The 21,177-nt window shown below is 46.9% G+C and overlaps 1 protein-coding gene across 1 annotated transcript in view; it reads left to right on the top strand.

Annotated features, from left to right (window-relative positions):
* The window catches only part of PKD1 (polycystin 1, transient receptor potential channel interacting), a 148,976-nt gene that overhangs the window by 72,284 nt on the left and 55,515 nt on the right, over window positions 1-21,177 (top strand). Inside the window, exons 16-22 of the mRNA XM_063314827.1 lie at window positions 315-461; window positions 2,934-3,077; window positions 5,002-5,290; window positions 5,491-5,707; window positions 16,098-16,257; window positions 16,963-17,115; window positions 20,560-20,704. Coding sequence (XP_063170897.1) covers window positions 315-461; window positions 2,934-3,077; window positions 5,002-5,290; window positions 5,491-5,707; window positions 16,098-16,257; window positions 16,963-17,115; window positions 20,560-20,704 — 1,255 coding nt within the window. The remainder of the gene's footprint in view (window positions 1-314; window positions 462-2,933; window positions 3,078-5,001; window positions 5,291-5,490; window positions 5,708-16,097; window positions 16,258-16,962; window positions 17,116-20,559; window positions 20,705-21,177) is intronic.

Here is a 21,177-nt window from a genome sequence, read left to right as displayed (position 1 = left end):
CATTAGGAACTGAGCATCAAGGCATGTATGGCACAATTGTTTATTATACTTATTGTACTAATCTCAAAGACTGCTATGGAATTGTCCTTTGAAAGCAGTCTTGTCTTGGAAGTTTCCTCCATTCAGCTACCCACACAGAGATGTTGGAAATAGTTACAGTTGGGGTGAGTTCGTGTTTTATTCTATGAAAAAGCACAACACTGGAGGGTCTTGGTGGGCCCAAGCTAAACTTAGCTTGGATCTGACTAGTTGTGGCACAGCTAACCCTCCTGGGGCTCAGAGGGTTTCTCCTTCTTTGTTCTCACACAAACTAGAATTCACCTGGAGCGTGTGGTCTCAACTTCAGTGCCACAGGAGGACTTGTCACCATCTCTCGAGCTGTGCTGGAAGCAGACGTGGAGTACACTTTTGACCTCACCATCTCGAAACCAGGCATGGATTCAGAAGCAACCAATCAAACCGTATGTATGAGCAAGGCTCCTTTCTCCTGCTTTTTCTGCGCTCCATGCAAACACTTTTCATGCTGCCAAAGTTGGTATTTCAGTGTAGTGTGGAAAAAAAGATGAATATATTCCTTGGGGATCTTCCTCACAAGAAAGCTGGCATATGGCCAAGCAAAGTGCCACCACCGGCATCCTTATCTTCAAGAATACTTCTAGACTTCACACAGACCCCAGGGGAACTTGCAGACAATAAGAAGTGGGGCTCTGCAATCCAGTGCTCAGGCTGGATGGTGTCCATCTGCCTAGAAAAAAGAAAAAGATCAGGCAAGCTAAGGTGGCAAGGAAGCCTCTTGGGTGAATGCAGAGGGTGACGTGGTTCATCACGATGGAAGGGGCAGTTCGGCCACTGAGTCCCACCCCGTGCTCAGTGCAGGAATCCAAATTAAAGCACCCCCTGCCTGGCCTATGCTGGGGGGCAGCCAGGGAAGTGGAACCACCTTCTCCGTCATACTCCGAGACAGTCTCACCAGCGTGTCTTCTGGTAAATGGGTTTTGTGCTGACGAGCAGCCTCCCTGGCAGCCATGTTGCGAGAGAACCGATGAATGCTCAGCACCCCTGGACAGTTCAGGAGCAGCCAAGTGGATTTGCACTGAACACCCTTGATCTCAGGCCCTGTCAACAATGTGGGATGGAGTCTGTGGCTAGACCTTAGTGGAAGACAGGAGTTTGGTTTTGTATCCGATCCCTGGAATGAGAACTAAGGCCTGACATAGTTTTGCCACCTCCAAAGATTGCCTGTTTCTGCACTTGATCCTTAAAAATGTGATTCCTGGGCCAGTGTGGGGGGAGGAAGAAGGGAACACTGTCCACCTAGGACAGGTAAGACATTCAGTGTACTTGTTGCGCATCACGGATACGGGACTGTTAGTAGCACCCTTGCAAAAAATCAGGAGGACTGTGCTAGCACCTTTTCTGACTGAAAGCTTCTGCCTTTCAATAAAATGCATTAGTTGGAAAAGATGCCAGATTTCTGACTTTTGCTACTGTGCACAAACAATGGCCCTCCTCCTATTATTATATCCTTGGGTGAACCTGAGGTCCTGAAAGGGGGCTCCCAGACTGAGAGCTAATCAGAACCCTAAAATGATCTCTTCTGACGTCCTGGCTTCTACACAAGCCCACATGCTCAAAGAGCAGGGTGCGGGCTGTTTGGAGTCTCAGGGAGCCAGAGAACACTTCCAGCCCTGCCCCCCCCCCCCCGCCCTTGATCCCAAAGGCCAGGCTTCCCCCACGGAGCCAGGTTTCCTCTTTGCAGACAGCAGCAACTGTCAGAAAGATGGGGGAAGCTCTGGGTCCCTTGCTTTGCCAGGTGTGTGCGTTGCAAGGTTTCTTTTGTTTTTCTTTGCCTGGCTGCTTGGAAGATATGGGAGGGGGCAGGGACACAGCCCCACCCCGCTTTTGATTTGGTGCCTCTTGGCGGACCTAGCTGAAAAGAAACGCTGGTAGCCAAAAAAACCGTATGGTTTAGATCACCAGCTTCAAGGGCTGCTTAGCAATTAGAGAGGCAGTTTGTCTGCAAGTTAAAACCATAATCGCCTTGATCATGCTGTCCCTCTCTCTCTCTCAATCTCTCTCCCCCCTCCCATTTTTTTGGAAATAGGAGGTTGGAAGGAAGGGTGGGAAAAAAAAGAATCCACGTCAAATTGATAGTCTTTCAAGGACATTCCGTACTATCTAGTTTGCATATAAGAATGCAAAACAAATGACTTGACTGGGAATTTGCAAGGGCTGGAGGAACAAATGTGGGGGGGAGCCTTTTGGTTCTTTTAAGAGTTTGCCACACAGAGAGCACCTTTATGGCTCCTGCTAGAAGTACTGTATTTAGACCAGTGTTTGCTGTCTGGGGAATTCTGGGAGTTGAAGTCCACACGTCTTAAAGTTGCCAAGGTTGAGAAACGCTGGTTTAGAGGAAATCTCACAGGCAGCATTTATTCAAATGCATCCAGTGTACCTTCTCCCCACCATTTAGGAAGAAGAGCTGGGTCTGTAAGCGCTGTGTCTTCAGGCTGGTGGGGAAGTAAGAAAACAGCTTCTGAAAATCTGTTTTCAGGGAAGAGAAGACCCTTGGGCAGGGCTGGTTTACAAGAGTTTTAGACCAGCCTTCATCGGCACCAGTTCCATGATGGGATTTGGGAATGAAATCCAAGAATTCCCAAATGCTGCCATGAAGAATTTGGTGCTTGGTTCTCTCTTCTGCCTGTGACTAGCAGGGAATCAGAATAAAAAATACTAAAAACAAATAAGGCCACAGAATAATTAAGGAAAGTGGGAGGAGATGCTGTAGAATTTCATGTCCTGGTTGTACAGTTTTATTTTCCTGCATATGTATTTCTTGGCACTGCACACACACTGTCTTCCCCTCGTGGGCGGCAGGAAGATCTCAGGAGGGGTGATCTCAGCGCCGGTGGCTTTCTCCGCTCTCTCCCAAGGTCCTGGTGAAGAAAGGGACCGTTCCCATCGTGTCTCTGGAGTGCATCTCCTGCAAGGCGCAGTCCGTCTATGAAGTCAGCCGGAGCTCCTACCTGTACCTGGAGGGGACGTGCTTGAACTGCCAGAAAAATTCCAACCTGGGGGTAAGAGGCCTGCGAGACGTTTCTGGGCTCTGCGGGGAGAAGCCCAGCTCCAGCGGCGGTGGCTTCTTTGGGGTTGTCTCCCTCTCACCAAACCGTTTAAGGCGCCCTCCAGGCTTTCTCTTTTCTGTTTTCCAAGATGCACACAGTTGAGCTCAGGCCAAAACCCCCACAAAAGGGATTTTATTTCCCCCTTTTATGCATATTAAGAAGGCCTTCTTAACAGCTTAACGCTCAGCAAGACAAGAGGTGTTCTTCCGTTCCTCCAGCTTGCAGTCTAGACTTCTTCACAATGTTGTTGGCAGGCCTTTGCAATTACAGCCTGTGGGCCACGTGTGGCCCACCAGCATTTTTTGAAAGACCTGCTGCCAAGTGCCTCCAACTCCTCCAGGCGACACTGTCACCTTCAGCATGCCAGCTGTTCCTTTGTGGCCTGAAATTACTTTTAATTTTTTGGTGTGGCCCTTTCCCCCCTACGAGTTGTGAGGCCTGCTTTTGGGTGTCATCAAAGAACAACAACCCTGGGATATGTAGGTATAGAAATAAGAATTATTTTCTCTTGAGGTTTGCTGGAGCATCAAAGGGTATAGGACCTTCCATGTAGACGTGATAGTGATTTGGCCAAGGCAACACAGACACGTGCACCTATGCAAAACACAGACCTAAATCCCCGTTTGCCTTTAGGGCTGCCCAGGGCTGAGCAACTGTGAGCAGTTTTTTATTTTGCGTGTTCTCCTAGAAGTCTTTGGTTAGAAGAATGTTACTCTCTACCAGAGGAGGATCAGCTTCCAGGAACTGGTTGCCCCTTGGTCTTGGGTCTTTCCCTCCATCTAGACTGACCTGGTGCCCAGGGAGTACAGTGGGCTTGGACCACAGTCCTCTGGCCCTGGGTTTCTGCCTCGCCTCTTGCGTCTCCCTGAAGATGAACTGCCAGCGTGGAACTGCCGGCGTCATGGATTCAGTGGGATCCGGCTGGAACCTTTTCATTAGTGGTTTCAACAACATTTCCTCTTTTTTCTGCTTGCCCTGCGATGCTTATCTTTGAGATCAAGTCTGTCTTCCACAGATGATTTTTCTTCTGGCTCCAGCCCTCCACATCACCCCAATATCCTGGCTGCCTTTTCAAGTAAAAATGTGTTACGGTCAGAAGAAACATAAGCAAAACATTGAGCTGAAACGTCTGCCTGTTGTCCCCGCACAGACTCTCTCCCTTGAGGGAGAGTGGGAACCGGGGGGTGGGGGGGAGGGCGAATTTGAGTCGATGCTTAGCCCTGCGGCATATTTTTAACACCAGGTTCATTATTTCTGCAGTAATAGGCAGTGTTGGGTCTTTTCCTCTCAGCCAGTTTGCTCCATTTTGAGATTTATGAGGTCACTTTCCAGCTGGATAAAGTCTGTTTGTCTGGCTTCAAAAACTGGGAGTCAGAGCAAATGCACTCCAGTCATCTCAGTGATCAAAGATCCTTTCCGTGGTTCCCGTAATCTCCCTTGCTTTCCCTTGCGTTTGTGTGACTTTTTTCCACTGTGTCCCGAGGGTAGTAGCCTCCCCCCTCCCCTCCCCCCGTATTTAACTTGGAGGCTAATCTGAACGAAAGCAGTGGTGCCTGGTAGAAAATCCAGATCTCCTGGTCAGGTTTCCCTGTGCTTTTCTTCTGAAATCCTTCATGGAAGGTGAGGTAACGCAGGAAACCTCAAGTGGATCACATCTGATGTCGGAGGCGGTTCCTGCCAGACGGTTTGGTCTTCTCCCTGTTTTCCTTGGATCGAACGCCTGGGAATGGGGCTGAGCTGTCAGCCCCAAATTTGGCCAGAGGCTGAAAATGGATCCACCCCTTTTATCAAAAAATGCAGGGGTAATACTTCAAATTGCAGGAATAAAAAATTTAAATCTTGGGGGGTCTTTTCTCTCCCCCTCCTTTTTTTTAAGACTGTGCAGAGATGGACAGCTCAGAGCTTCAAAAACGAATCCCTGGTTCTAGACAAAAGATCGACCTCCACTGGCGATGCAGAGATGAGCCTTGTCTTGCGGCCCTGGGCCCTGAAGGATGGGGAGGGGTACACCTTCACCCTGTACGTCACTGACCTGGCCACTGGGGAAGAAGGCTACGCCTCTATCGACCTGTTTCCCAACCAGCCCCCCTTTGGGGGATCCTGCCAGCTTTCTCCTGCAAGCCCTGTCCAAGCACTGGCCACCAAGGTCCATTTTGAATGCACAGGTAAGAATGCTGAACACCAGTATCCCAAGGCTGTGCCTAAGAGCTGGACTCTGAGATCGACAGTGACCTTCATGGCTGGATGGGATTTGAATCTGGGTCTGCCTAAGCTCATCTCTGTTCAAGTCTGCATCCAGTCACGGAAGTGCCAGACAGGCGCCTTCCTGCAGGATGCTCTAGTAACATCCAGTGTTTGGCTGCAGGCTGGAGAGATACGGTGGAAGCAAACACCCCCTTGGTGTACATCCTGATGGTTACACGCTGCCGAACTGGCCACTGCGATGAATTCTTGGTGTACAAAGGAAGTCACTCCACACACGCAGCTTTCCTGCCACCTGGGTTCCGAGAGCGTGGCTCTCTTGTGTTTGTGTCAGTGCTTGTACAGGACCAACTGGGAGCAACGGTGGTGGCCATAAACAGGTATCTTTTTTTTCCTTTTTCAAAGCAAGAGCAGGTGTGTCTGAACCCCTTCATGCCTTCAATTCCTGCTGGAGATTTGCAAAAGCAGTGTGGGTGAATCCTCACCCTCGTTTGGGTGCCCAGAATCAACTTTTCAGATGCCGCCATCGGATTAATGGTCTAGCAGAACCGTTGGCTTCTTTAATGTTGAGCCCGGCTCCCTCCCTGATTGCAGTAATACGCATCTTTTGTGTTTGTTCGCTTGCTCCCTCCCTGCTCTTTTGAGGATCAGTCCAGATGTGTGTGAATTGTACAGTGGACCACAACTGCTGTTTTTGAGAGGAATGGGTTACATTTCAAGCAGGTTCTTCATTTCCATATTCCCCTTACCTTTGGGAAGGATGTTGGCAAGATATTTCCATAAGATGCCAATTGTATGACAATATGACCTGGAGAACATCCCAGTTTAGAGCAGGGATGAGCAGGTTTCCCATGGTTGGGGATTGCAGTTCACACCCCTGATCGACTAGAGTGCCACTGGAAGGGGGAGCCCATTTAAAAACTCTGTTTTGGCATTTTCCTAAGGTTGGGGATGGTAGGGCCGGCCTTTGGGAGATAAACTGCTCCTGTTAAGATCCTTAAAAATTTGCCCACCTCCAGAGGGCTCCAAATCACAAAATTTGAAGTGAAGTGGCTGATGTGGGGCATTCACAGGTTAAAGGTGGTGGTGGGGAGAGATAGAATAATTTCCTCTCAGCAACCTCCCATTTCTCTTCACAGCAGTGTTTCTCAGCCTTAGCAACTTTAAGGTGTGCGGACTTCAACTTCCAGAATTCCCCAGCCAGCATGGCTGGCTGGAGAATTCTGAAAGTTGAAGTACAGTTGAAGTCCGCACACCTTAAAGTTGCTAAGGCTGAGAAACACTGCTTTACAGACTTATTCAGAGGAAAAACACCCCAAAATGATGTTGTTGAAAATAAACCATTTGGTGAGCCAATCTGGCTTCAAGCAAAGGATCGTTACCTTGTTGTGATGCTGGAACTTGAGCACCTCAATGATGCCATGAGCTAAACTGTGAAAGGCCACCCAAGACAGGAAGGTCATGACAGAGAGGTCAGACTAAATGCAATCCTTGGGGAAGGTAATGGCAACCCACCCCAGTATTCTTGCCGTGAAAACTAAATGGATCAGTACAACCAGAGATATGTCGGTATACCATCGGAAGATGAGACTTCCAGGTCGGAAGATGGTCAAAATGCTACTGGGGAGGAACAGAGGATGAGTTCAACTAGCTCCAGATGTGATGACGCAGCTAGCTCAAAGCCAAAAGGACGGCTAGCGGCCGACGGTGCTGGTGGTGAACAGCGAATCCGATGTTCTAAGGATCAACAAACCACTGGAACCTCGAACGTAAGATCTATGAGCCAGGGCAAATTGGATATGGTTATTGGTGAGATGTCAAGAATAAAGATAGACATTTTGGGCGTCAGTGAACTGAAATGGACTGGAATGGGCCACTTCACATCAAATGACCATCAGATCTACTACTGTGGATAAGAGGACCACAGAAGAAATGGAGTAGCCTTCATAATTAATAGTCAAGTGGCTAAAGCAGTGCTTGGATACAATCCAAAAAACGACAGAATGATCTCAATTCGAATTCAGGGCAAGCCATCTAACATCACAGTGATCCAAATGTACGCCCCAACCACAGATGCTGAAGAAGTTGAAGTAGAGCAGTTCTATGAGGATCTGCAGCACCTACTGGACAACACGCCTAAAAGAGATGTTATCTTCATCACGGGAGACTGGAATGCTAAGGTGGGCAGTCAAATGACATCTGGAATTACAGGTAAGCATGGCCTGGGAGAACAAAACGAAGCAGGACATAGGCTGATAGAATTTTGCCAAGACAACTCACTCTGCATAACAAACACTCTCTTCCAACAACCTAAGAGACGGCTTTATACATGGACTTCACCAGATGGACAACACCGAAATCAGGTTGACTACATCCTTTGCAGCCAAAGGTGGCGGACGTCTATACAGTCGGTAAAAACAAGACCTGGAGCTGACTGTAGTTCAGATCACGAACTTCTTCTTGCACAATTCAGGATCAGACTAAAGAGATTAGGGAAGACCCACAGATCAGCTAGATATGAGCTCACTAATATTCCTAAGGAATATGCAGTGGAGGTGAAGAATAGATTTAAGGGACTGGACTTAGTAGGTAGGGTCCCGGAAGAACTCTGGACAGAAGTTCGCAACATTGTTCAGGAGGCGGCAACAAAATACATCCCCAAGAAAGAGAAAACCAAGAAGGCAAAATGGCTTTCTGCTGAGACACTAGAAGTAGCCCAAGAAAGAAGGAAAGCAAAAGGCAACAGTGCTAGGGGGAGATATGCCCAATTACATGCAAAATTCCAGAGGTTAGCCAGAAGAGATAAGGAATTATTTTTAAACAAGCAATGTGCAGAAGTGGAAGAAGACAATAGAATAGGAAGGACAAGAGACCTCTTCCAGAAAATTAGAAACATTGGAGGTAAATTCCAGGCAAAAATGGGTATGATCAAAAACAAAGATGGTAAGGACCTAACAGAAGAAGAAGAGATCAAGAAAAGGCGGCAAGAATATACAGAAGACCTGTATAGGAAGGATAACAATATCGGGGATAGCTTTGACAGTGTGGTCAGTGAGCTAGAGCCAGACATCCTGAAGAGTGAGGTTGAATAGTGCTCAAGATCCTGCAAGGTAGACTTCAGCAATTCATGGAGCGAGAATTGCCAGATGTACAAGCTGGGTTTAGAAAAGGCAGAGGAACTAGAGACCAAATTGCCAATATCCGCTGGATAATGGAAAAAGCCAGGGAGTTTCAGAAAAACATCTATTTCTGTTTTATTGACTATTCTAAAGCCTTTGACTGTGTGGACCATAACAAATTGTGGCAAGTTCTTAGTGGTATGGGGATTCCAAGTCATCTTGTCTGCCTCCTGAGGAATCTGTATAACGACCAAGTAGCAACGGTAAGAACAGACCACGGAACAACAGACTGGTTTAAGATTGGGAAAGGAGCGCAGCAGGGTTATATACTCTCACCCTACCTATTCAACTTGTATGCAGAACACATCATGCGACGTGCTGGGCTTGAGGAATCCAAGGCTGGAGTTAAAATCTCTGGAAGAAACATTAACAATCTCAGATATGCAGATGATACCACTTCGATGGCTGAAAGCGAAGAGGAACTGAGGAGCCTTATGATGAAGGTGAAAGAAGAAAGTGCAGAAGCTGGCCTGCAGCTAAACCTCAAAAAAACCAAGATTATGGCAACCAGCTTGACTGATAACTGGCAAATAGAGGGAGAAAACGTAGAGGCAGTGAAAGACTTTGTATTTCTAGGTACAAAAATTACTGCAGATGCTGACTGCATTCAGGAAATCAGAAGATGTTTAATCCTTGGGAGAAGAGCAATGACAAATCTCAATAAAATAGTTAAGAGCAGAGACATCACACTGACAACAAAGGTCCGCATAGTTAAAGCAATGGTATTCCCCATAGCAACATATGGCTGTGAGAGCTGGACCATAAGGAAGGCTGAGAGAAGGACGATAGATGCTTTTGAACTGTGGTGTTGGAGGAAAATTCTGAGAAATAAAGCCAGACTGCTCACTTGAGGGAATGATATTAAAGGCAAACCTGAAATACTTTGGCCACATAATGAGAAGACAGGACACCCTGGGGAAGATGCTGATGCTAGGGAAAGTGGAAGGCAAAAGGAAGAGGGGCCGACCAAGGGCAAGATGGATGGATGATATTCTAGAGGTGACGGATTCGTCCCTGGGGGAGCTGGGGGTGTTGACCGACAGGAAGCTCTGGCGTGGGCTGGTCCATGAAGTCATAAAGAGTCGGAAGCGACTGAATGAATAAACAACGACCCAATCTGGATAATGTAAACTTGGATGCTAGACTTCTAATGGGGTACTGTGTGCTGTATGTTTCCTAATTTTGTTGTTGTTGTTCAGTCGTTAAGTCGTGTCCGACCCTTCGTGACCCCATGGACCACAGCATGCCAGGCCTTCCTGTCCTCCGCTGTCTCCCGGAGTTTACTCAAATTCATGTTCATTGCATCGGTGATGCTATCTAACGTCTCATCCTCTGCCGTCCCCTTCTCCTTTTGCCTTCAGTCTTTCCCAGCATCAGGGTCTTTTCCAGTGAGTCCTCTCTTTGCATTAGGTGGCCAGAGTATTTGAGCTTCAGCTTCAGTATCTGTCTTCCAATGAACAGTCAGGGTCGATTTCCTGTAGGATGGACTGTTGATCTCCTTGCAGTCCAAGGGACTCTCAAGAGTCTTCTCCAGCACCACAGTTCAAAAGCATCAATTCTTCGGCGCTCAGCCTTCCTTATGGTCCAACTCTCACAGCCATACATCATTACTGGAAAAACCATAGCTTTGATTATACGGACCTTTGTCAGCAAGGTGATGTCTCTGCTTTTTAATATGCTGTCTAGGTTTGCCATAGCATTCCTCCCAAGGAGCAAGCGCCTTTTAATTTCATGGCTGCAGTCACTGTCTGTGGTGATCTTAGAACCCAAGAAAATAAAATCTGTCACTGCTTCCATTTCTTCCCCTTCTACTTGCCAGGAAGTGATGGGACCACATGCCATGATCTTAGTTTTTTTAGTGTTGAGTTCAAGCCAGCTTTTGCACTCTCATCAAGAGGCTCTTTAGTTCCTCTTCACTTTCTGCCATTAGGGTGTTATCATCCACATATCTGAGGTTGTTGATATTTCTCCTGGCAATCTTAATTCCGGCTTGTGATTCATCCAGCCTGGCATTTCTCCTGATGCACTCTGCATATAAGTTAAATAATCAGGGTGACAAAATACAGCCTTGTCGTACTCCTTTCCCAATTTTGAATCAATCGGTTGTTCCGTGTTTGGTTCTAACTGTTGCTTCCTGACCTGTACAGGTTTCTCAGGAGACAGGTAAGGTGGTCCAGTACTCCCATCTCTTTAAGAATTTGCCACAGTTTGTTGTGATCCACACAATCAAAGGCTTTAGTGTAGTCAATGAAGCAGAAGTAGATGTTTTCTGGAACTCTCTTGCTTTCTCCATGATCCAGCAAATGTTGGCAATTTGATCTCTAATTCCTCTGCCTCTTTGAAACGCAGCTTGTACTTCTGGTAGCTCTCGGTTCATATATTGCTGAAGCCTAGCTTGTAGGATTCTGAGCATAACCTTGGTAGCATGTGAAATGAGCTCAGTTGTGCGGTAGTTTGAACATTCTTTGGCATTGCCCTTCTTTGGAATTGGAACTTAAACTGACCTTTTCCAATCCTGTGTCCACTGTTGAGTTTTCTAGGTTTGTTGGCATATTGAGTGCAGCACTTTAACAGCATAATCTTTTAGGATTTTAAATAGCTCAGCTGGAATACTGTCATCTCTGCTAGCTTTGTTGTTAGTAATACTTCCTAAGGCCCACTTGACTTCACTCTCTAGGATGTCCAGCTCAGGGTCAGTGACCACACCATTGTGGTTATCAGGGACATTAAGATCTTTCTTGTATAGTTCTTCTGTATATTCTTGCCACCTCTTCTTAATCTCTTCTGCTTCCGTTAGGTCCCTGCCTTTTTTGTCCTTTATCATGCCCATCTTTGCACAAAACGTTCCCTTGATATCTCCAATTTTCTTGAAGAGATCTCTAGTCTTCCCCATTCTATTGTTTTCCTCGATTTCTTTGCATTGTTCATCTAAGAAGGCCTTCTTATCTCTCCTTGCTATTCTCTGGAAATCTGCATTCAGTTGGTTATATCTTTCCCTTTCTCCCTTCCTTTTCGCTTTTCTTCTTTCCTCAGCTATTTGTAAAGCCTCATCAGACAGCCACTTTGCTTTCTTGCATTTCTTTTTCTTTGGGATGGTTTTAGTTGCTGCCTCCTGTACAGTGCTACGAACCTCTGTCCATAGTTCTTCAGGCACTCTGTCTACCAGATCTAGTCCCTTAAATCTATATATCACCTCCACTGTATATTCATAAGGGATATGATTTAGGTCATACTTGAATGTGGTTTTCCCTACGTTCTTCAATTTAAGCCTAAATTTTGCAATAAGAAGCTCATGATCTGAGCCACAGTCAGCTCCAGGTCTTGTTTTTACTGAGTGTATAGAGCCTCTCCATCTTTGGCTGCAAAGTACATAATCAGTCTGATTTCGGTATTGACCATCTGGTGATGTCCTTGTGTAGAGTCGCCTCTTGTGTTGTTGGAAATGAGTGTTTGCTATGACCAGCGTGTTCTCTTGACAGAACTCTATTAGCCTTTGCCCTGCTTCATTTTGTACTCCAAGGCCGAACTTGCCTGTTATTCCGGTTATTTCTTGACTTCCTAGGGACATGTAAAATTTGCTGAATTCTCAGTGACTGCAATTAGATTTCTCCTAATTTATGTTGACACTAACAATGAAGAAGACACCACATGTCTAGCAGCAGAATATCAGTCAGACTGAGCAGAAGTGGGTGGTGGGGTTCGTTCTGGAATCCTTTATACTGCCAGGAGGGTGGCACCTGTGAGCCCAGCCCAGGGGCATTCCTGAAAGTCGTGTCAAGTGTGTGTTGCCCTAACTCAGTGCAAACTCTTTACTTTCATTTGTGCTTTGTGATGTGCTGTGTGCATGCGAAAGGGCAAAACTGACATTGCAACAGTGTGGCAGGGCTGTGGTCATTTTAAAGGAAGGGTCTGATCCTGCAGAACCTCTGCCCCATTTCCAGTCTGGGGTGATTTTTTTTCCTGCGAATGTGAATTTGTTTGAAAGGGAGCAAGTATCTGGGAGAAGAGGAAGGAGGCTGGCCCAGGCTCCCTCCCTGTCTAGCAGATCAGTTGATCATATGGTTTTTGAATTGTATCCTGCGAGACTCGGGGCCTTGAGTCACAATCTTTCCAGCTGTCCAGTGAGCACTGAAACCAGCAGCATTTTATGGCAAGACGGGGGGTTCCAGCCAGCCCTCGGGATCAGCTGGCTCACTGTACCCTCTGCCCTGCCTCAGTGCGGGGCAACAAAGTCAAGGGTGGTCTTCAGGGAGCTTTCATGTGCTCGGATATTACGGCCCCTCAATGGGCCAGAATCGTGCCAAACCTTATCCCCCCACCCCTGCTTTTTGCCAATGGGCATGCCCATGAAGTCATCAACATGCCTGTTGGTGAAAAGCAGGGCAGGGGGGAGGGAGGAGTTCCTACAGCCCTGGAATTCCCTGGTGGTCTCCCATTCAAGTACTTATAAAAGTGTGTACATGTGTATGTCTTTATTTTAAAACATTTGAAGAATAAAATAAATTACTACATAAAAGAAAAAAGAAGAAAATGAGATAAGACATAGTGTCTGGAAAATAAAATATTAATAAATAGAGAATTTACAATTGTTAATAAAGTTTAGAACTCTTTATTTCATGGGTTAAACAATTAATTGAATATATAAAACTAAAATCATTGCATCATCTTGAAAAATTATTGTAAATCACTACAAAATTCTGTGATAATTATATTGATATCACCACTATTTATCATTATCTAAAATAAATTCAGGCCTCGTGTGGCGCAGAGTGGTAGGCGGCAGGATTGTATCTGAAACTCTTCCCACAACCCGAGTTCAATCCCAGCGGAAGCTGGATTCTCTCTCGGGTGGCCAGCTCAGGTCGACTCAGCCTTCCATCCTCCTGAGGTCGTCAGTAAAATGAGGACCTGGCTTGCTGGGGAAGGCAACGACTGGGGAAGGCAACGGCAAACCACCCCGCTAGTCTGCCAAGAAAACATCGTGAAAGCGGCATCCCCCCGAAGGGTCAGACATGACTCGGCGCTTGCACAGGGGACCTTTCATCTTTTTTTCACAGAATAAATGCACATGATCTTATAAAAAGAAAAAATAATTTTAAAATACTAAAAACAATCAGTAAAAGCAGTATTAAGTTTTAAATTCCTTCCCATTGTACTCAACTGGTGATTACATCAAATTATTTATAAATGTTAAACTTGGTTCTGGTTACTAAGTTTACATCATATATTTTCCCCTTAAAAACGTACTCTAAATATCTAAGTTTCCCATGTTGTGTTGGAAAGATTCCTAATAGAAAAAAATTGAGATTTCAATTCAAATTTTGTTTTTAAACTTTTTTGAATAATGCTGTGTATTTCTTTCCAGTACTTTTGAATTTTTTTACATGACCACCACATATGATAAAATGTTTCTTCATTATAAAAGTATAGTTGAAATGTTTCAGGATTTCCAGATGCTTTCTTTAACTAGAAGCAAATTAGCAAATCATATGCAAGCTATAATGCTAGCCACCATGATTATAATATGCCTGAATGTTATAGACACAAACTAGGATAGGGTTAAGGTTCGCCATGATAAGATTTCCAGAAAAAGTATTCCATTTCTTTCTCCTCTGCCTAAGTAAGAGAATGGAGATAAATTATGCATAATGTGGGAGACACTGCGCAGGTGCTTTGTCAGTATAACTTACATGGGCTGAAGAATGCAGCATTCCTTGTTGCAATGTTTGCATTACCCTGCTGCATCCATTTTTCTTTAGTGTAGGCTCTGTGCAGTCCTGACAACAGCTGGGCAGCCCTAGGGAGCTCTTTCTGCCTGGGAGCATTTACACAGATATGTCAGCTCCCTTCATGGAGCACATAATGCGCTCTGCAACCCATCCTCATGAGGCTGTTTTTCCTTTTAAATCTATTCCCTCTCTCTCTCACGTACGCATATATACGTGCACCACTGTTTTATAACCATTCTTTGGGCACTGATGACTTCCATGCAGTGCCAAGTACAATGTGTTTGAAATGTGAGGGATGTGTGTTTCCCTCATGGGATGCTACGTGGGAAAAGGGAATACCTTTCATAAGCGGAGAAAATGAAGCTGGGTGGTTTTCTGCAGGCACTGTAAAACTGACTGGAAATGAGTAAGATAATTTGCAGACAAAATCAGCAAAATCAATCTCCTAAGGGTGATTAAAAAAAAAGTATGTCGGATGCTTGGGAGTGCAGTCATACTGCTATGAATCTCTGCATGTTTGCAGAAAGAAAATTGACCTAAACTCACAAAACACTGGAGTGGTGAATACGCAAGGCTGCCAGTTGCCAAGCAGATAATCTTGCTGGCACTTGCTGGCACTTCTCCCACATTCTGATTCTAGAAGATAGTGTGCTGTACTGTTTATTGGGTGCTCCACTTGTGTTTTGCAAACTGTTACTGGGGTGCCTCACACTGGGGGCCCCGTGATCCTTTGCTGTTACCTAGACTGCCGTTGTGGTCCATGTTCAAAAGTTGGAAGCAAAGAAAGAACCATTCCCTGTTCACCTTGATGTACTGCTCTTTTGATACAGAATGCCATTTTGGTTAGCATAGGAAATCAATATATTCTGAGGCTATAAATCAGTGACAAGGGTACAGTTCAGTTTATTTGTTTCAAGAAAGAATTCAGTGTCCTGTTCCCATTGCTAACAAACAACTGTGTGGTGACTAATGGATTGCATCTGAAGACAAATGGGAATAGAACTCTTGCACTATCTATCCTCCAAGATGTTCCTGTCTCCCACTTGGCTCACACATTCTCAGCATCTCCTGGTTTGCATCTCCGAGCAATTTCTAGATAGGTATTTGGGAGCTGATTGAAGTCAGGCATCCAAGTAAGTGGACCTATTCGACAAGGCTGTGGTGCAGCGGGTAGTGGGTGTTTAGTCGTTTAGGATTTGAGATTTGGAGAAAAGAGCATCTCAGGGAATCAGTTTCATGGGTAAACAGACAAAGAAATAAATGCCAAGGAAGATCAGGAATGTAAGCTAACTTAGAAGACAGACATTAAATGTAAGGAAGGCCAAATGAAATAAGCCAGTCTTTGGAATTCATGCATCTGAGTAACCTAGGAAAGGCTCTGATGTTCTCAGAGAAGGCGATTCCAAGGTTGCAGGGCCACTGATGAGGCTTCATTTCTGGTGGCCACAAAGTCTTTTCCAGAGAGAGAGAGAGAGAGAGATGAATATTCAGGACTGAGTAGCTTGTAGGAGGGTAGACGGCATTCCAAATAACTGATTTCAAATTGTTTAGAACTTTAAAAATTGTCCTCCATGCCTTACACTGAGCCTGGAAATAGTTTGGCGACCAGTGTAACTGATGCCGGATTGGGGAAGTGAGCCTCTTCACCTATCTTCTGTTAGCATCCTAGTAGCTGTATCTTCATTCGCTCAACACCCTTCTTGCTAGGCTGTGCTGCATTCTTGCTAATCAGTTATTTTAACACTCTCTCCTATTTAAAGAACAAGCATCCTGCACATAGAAAACTGCCATATTAGGAACATAGCTAGTCTGCCAGATGCAGAGTATTGTAAGTGATAGTCATTGGCTATTTTTCTGTCCAGCTCCATGGTCATCACCTTGCCCAGAACACCGGAGGGATTCCACAGTCTTCCCCAATGGCTTTACAGCAAGACGGAGGTGATACTGCAGGGCCTAGTAAAACAGAGTGACCCCCAGCCAGTTATTGAGTATTCACTGGCTCTCATCACCATCTTAAATGAGGTATGAAATTATGGAGGGGGGATGCTGGTCCCTTTTTGTCAGCTTTATGAAGTTAAAAATTAAATTAACTTGTCCCCTATGTTGCCAGAAAATCTCACGGTCTTGGAAGGACACACGTAGAAGTGATGGGAGAGATACATACTTAAGTCCACCTCTGTTCTTTTAAAAAAGCAGTGGCATAGGGATCAGGACAATCAGGATCAGGGGTCAGAAAAGTCAAAGTGGTGTTTGAGAGTGCATGGTCGCAGCTGTCGTCCTGCCTTTTTCGGACCCCATCCCACCCCCAAGGATTCCCCGTGTGGGATGTCTCAGCCAGGTCGCACTATGGAACCAGGAGCTAGTGGTGGAGTCACCCTTTTTTTTGCACGGCATCAATTTCCTGATTAAAAGTATTCCTACTGGGGACAACACTCACAACCACGAGACAGAGTCCGCGGCTTCCCGAGAACCAGAGATGGCCTTGGTGAAAATATCCGGGGGCCGTTAAGGGAAAACGAAAGACGACTCAGTCCTGGGAGAGGGGAGGCGTGAGAAGGAGACTCGACACGGCCTCGCCTCGAGTCTGTTTGGTGTAAGGGAGACGTTCGGGCTTCTCTTCGGACGAAGCCGCGTCGTCACAATCCTTGCAAGGTCTGTTTCCTGACCTGCCCTCCCTCGCGGTCGGACAGAACCTGATTGTTCATTTCTCTGCCATCCTACCCAAAGCACGAATCTTCTGCGCGTTCAAAACCGGAAGCCGGGCGTGATGTCCCTCTTCAGAGATGGATCCGCAGGAACGTCACCGAAACTCTGGCCTCCCTGAACGCCAACACGGTGGATGACACCCGGCAGATCGTGGCTGCGCTGGCCCAGTGTATGGTGGGTGTTCGGGGCAGGGGAGAAAGCAGAAGGGGCTGAGATGGCTGGGAGCACCTAGACTTACGTCTGGCTTGACTGTGCAGGCGGGCCGCTCCATACAACCTGCTGGGAATCGGGCTGGAAGGAGGGCTGGAAGCGCCCCTGCTGCAAAATGGGACAGTAGCAAACGGGGGCAGCAGAAACAGAAAGCAGGCAAAACGTCCTTAGCGTCCACTCCTTCCTCCGATTTTCCCTCTTCCTTCCTTGGAACGTGCTTGACTAATGAGCAGCTCGGGGAAGACTTCTTCCTCCCCCTCCCCCTCCTCCTCTATGGTTTGGGTACAAGCAGAGGCTGGATGCTCAGAGATGCTCGATCCTGCACTGAATAGGGGGGTGGCCTAGATGACCTGAAAGGTCCTTCCAACTCTAGGATGCTAGGATACTTCGAGCCCAGAAGTTCTCACAAGCTTTCCTCTTGTTTCCTTGTGGCCCCTTTTAGAATGAAGGAGAGGTAAAGGGAGCCTCGGGCAGGGGTGGGGTTTTTCCCCTTCAACGGCTTTTGATTTGCTGACTCCGAGGAGCCCGTGGATTCCTCCAGCTTCTGTGGCCATTGATGGGTTTTGGCTCCCCCTTATCCTCTGTTTCCTTCTGGAAAATGGGAGCAGCCACAGGGTGGTTGCCAAAATTTTAAATCCTGCTGAGATCACTCCCTGACTGATAATTTCCAGAAGACCTAAGTGAGCAGCCGTAGCGCTGTAGTCTGAGGAGGGACCTCCTGCCCCCGCAGAAAAGACATTCAGGCCGTCTCCACTGTGGGGCAGGGGCTCAGGCCATTCTCCCCTCCCTGCCCAAAGGAAAAGAAAAGGATGCAGGAGGGAGGGAGGGCCTGGTGCAAAGAACAGCAGCTAGTCTGGGTGTGGGCAGGGTGGGGGAGAAGAGGGAGGTTGAAGGCCAGCTAGCCAACAGCCCAGATGTTAGAGGGATGGCTGTGTCTTTGGCTGCAGCCCTGGGTCCTTTGGTCCATCAGCTGGAGCCAGTTCCTCCTGGCCCATGGATCTCTGGGGGGTCTTCAGTTGACACCACTGCTCTGGTTCCAGGAGGAATAGATGTCGATGCCCTCAGGCGAGGTGCACCACTCCCAGGGGAACGGCAGGAGGGCAGCCTCCTGACCCCCAAATCAGTTCCCCCAGGTCTGATCCTACCTTCCTCCTTCAGCAACCCTGTCTTGTTAAGCAATTTCGTGGCATCTGAAGAAGGGTCCTCTTCTTTGCAGACCTCACTGCTAAGTTAGTGCCAAAGAGACCTCCCAGATGCCAGCGGGTGGCAGTGCCTCAGCCCTGGCCTAAGCCCACCAGCCGTGCTGGTACTCTCTGGTGCAGTGGGCCTTGTCTGGTCAGCCCTTCAGACGAGGAAATCAAGGCCGTGTAGGTCAGGACTTGTTGTTTATTCGTTTAGTCGCTTCCGACACTTCGTGACTTCATGGACCAGCCCATGCCAGAGCTTCCTGTCAGTTGTCAACACCCCCAGCTCCCCAGGGACGAATCCATCACCTCTAGAATATCATCCATCCATCTTGCCCTTGGTCGGCCCCTCTTCCTTTTGCCTTCCACTCTCCCTAGCATCAGCATCTTCTCCAGGGTGTCCTGTCTTCTCATTATGTGGCCAAAGTATTTCAGTTTTGCCTTTAATATCATTCCCTCCAGTGAGCAGTCTGGCTTTATTTCCTGGAGGATGGACTGGTTTGATCTTCTTGCAGTCCGAGGCACTCTCAGAATTTTCCTCCACCACAGTTCAAAAGCATCGATCTTCCTTCTCTCAGCCTTCCTCATGGTCCAGCTCTCGCAGCCATATGTTACTACGGGGAACACCATTGCTTTAACTATGTGGACCTTTGTTGTCAGCGTGATGTCTCTGCTCTTAACTATTTTATCGAGATTTGTCATTGCTCTTCTCCCAAGGATTAAGCGTCTTCTGATTTCCTGACTGCAGTCAGCATCTGCAGTAATCTTGCTTGTTTAAAAATAATTCCTTAGCTCTTCTGGCTAACCTCTGGAATTTTGCATTTAATTGGGCATATCTCCCCCTAGCACTGTTGCCTTTTGCTTTCCTTCTTTCTTGGGCTACTTCTAGTGTCTCAGCAGACAGCCATTTTGCCTTCTTGGTTTTCTCTTTCTTGGGGATGTATTTTGTTGCCGCCTCCTGAACAATGTTGCGAACTTCTGTCCAGAGTTCCTCCGGGACCCTATCTACTAAGTCCAGTCCCTTAAATCTATTCTTCACCTCCACTGCATATTCCTTAGGAATATTAGTGAGCTCATATCTAGCTGATCTGTGGGTCTTCCCTAATCTCTTTAGTCTGATCCTGAATTGTGCAAGAAGAAGTTCGTGATCTGAACTACAGTCAGCTCCAGGTCTTGTTTTTACCGACTGTATAGATGTCCGCCACCTTTGGCTGCAAAGGATGTAGTCAATCTGATTTCGGTGTTGTCCATCTGGTGAAGTCCATGTATAAAGCCGTCTCTTAGGTTGTTGGAAGAGAGTGTTTGTTATGCAGAGTGAGTTGTCTTGGCAAAATTCTATCAGCCTATGTCCTGCTTCGTTTTGTTCTCCCAAGCCATCCTTACCTGTAATTCCAGGTGTCATTTGACTGCCCACCTTAGCATTCCAGTCTCCCGTGATGAAAATAACATCTCTTTTAGGCGTGTTGTCCAGTAGGTGCTGCAGATCCTCATAGAACTGCTCTACTTCAGCTTCTTCAGCATCTGTGGTTGGGGCGTATATTTGGATCACTGTGATGTTAGATGGCTTGCCCTGAATTCGAACTGAAATCATTCTATCGTTTTTTGGATTGTAAGGTCAGGACTACTTTTATTGTAAAGCTATAGGAACAGAACCTTGCAAGTCTGAATGCGCGTCCCCCTCCCTCCCTTTATCTTCATGTGAACTAGGGAGCGGCCTGTCGGAGTTTACTCGTGTTACTTCTTTGGCCCAGGGTCAAGGCCCTCTTATCTGACCATTGCCTTGGCAGCAGCTCTTCCTCCTGCCCCTCAAGGCCATCCCGCTGCCCTCTATGGCTCAAGGTTATCCCAGAAGGACAGAAGGAAAAGCGGGGGGGGGGCTTGGCTTGATGCTGTCAGATCTGTGCGTGGTGTGGACTGAGTTGCATATGTTGAACAGAGCGTCCTTTTGCAAACCTCAGAGCAGTCCTGCTGCCTAAAGGCCTGAGCAGCAGCAGCAATAATAATAATAATAATAATAATAATATTTATATGTTGCCTGCCTCCCAGTGACTCTGGGTGGTTTAATAATAATTTATTAAATTTATATGCTTTGTGAGTGTAATTGCAGAAGTCTTGCTATAAGGATGGTAAAACATGGCTGGAGTCCTGAAAGAATACCTTCAACCCCCATGAGGACCAGAAGCATTGCATACTGACTTGCTTCAGCTATGCTTTGGATTCGCAGGTGGCCAGTGAGGAATTTGTGTGTCGAACCTGCCTGACGAAGACCTTGAAGAAGCTTGAAACTATGATGACCGTCCTTCAAGGGGAGACCCTGCAAGGAACCATGACACCCAAAGCCATTGCTGACAACATCCTCAATATTATGGGTGAGCCCCCCAGGAGGACAACTCGGGGTGAAAGAGACGGGGCTGGCCCAGAAGGGGTGGAGACCGGGTGCCCTCGAAGCACCGGCCTCCGTTGCTTTTCCAAGCCTTAAAGCGGGGTGAAGGGGGTCTCTTTCTGAGCCAGAGATAGGGTCAGGGTGAGGGTCTCTGTTCCTGGGCATCAGCCTCTGGGCTGGGTCTGGTGTGCTGCTGGGGGGGATGGGAGCCAGGCCCCTTCAGCATAAGGAGGGGGTTTGTGCTACCAGGCAGGGGCCTCTGCGGTCAAGATGGTGGCCGCAGGACAGGCCTTTGGTCATCTGATTGTGGCTGCCATCTTGACGTTTTGGTCACCCTGTGACCGGGCCTTCCTCTGTAGGGCAATAGCTGTTTTCTAGTCATTTTAGAAGCTATATGCCGAGCAGGCAGCACAAAATCAAGAGAAAATGAAAATGTCCACAAATTAGTTCTTCATGTTT

This window comes from Candoia aspera, chromosome 14 (genome assembly GCF_035149785.1).
Source record: "Candoia aspera isolate rCanAsp1 chromosome 14, rCanAsp1.hap2, whole genome shotgun sequence".
Classification (NCBI taxonomy): domain Eukaryota; kingdom Metazoa; phylum Chordata; class Lepidosauria; order Squamata; family Boidae; genus Candoia; species Candoia aspera.
This window is presented reverse-complemented; position numbering and strand designations above follow the sequence as displayed.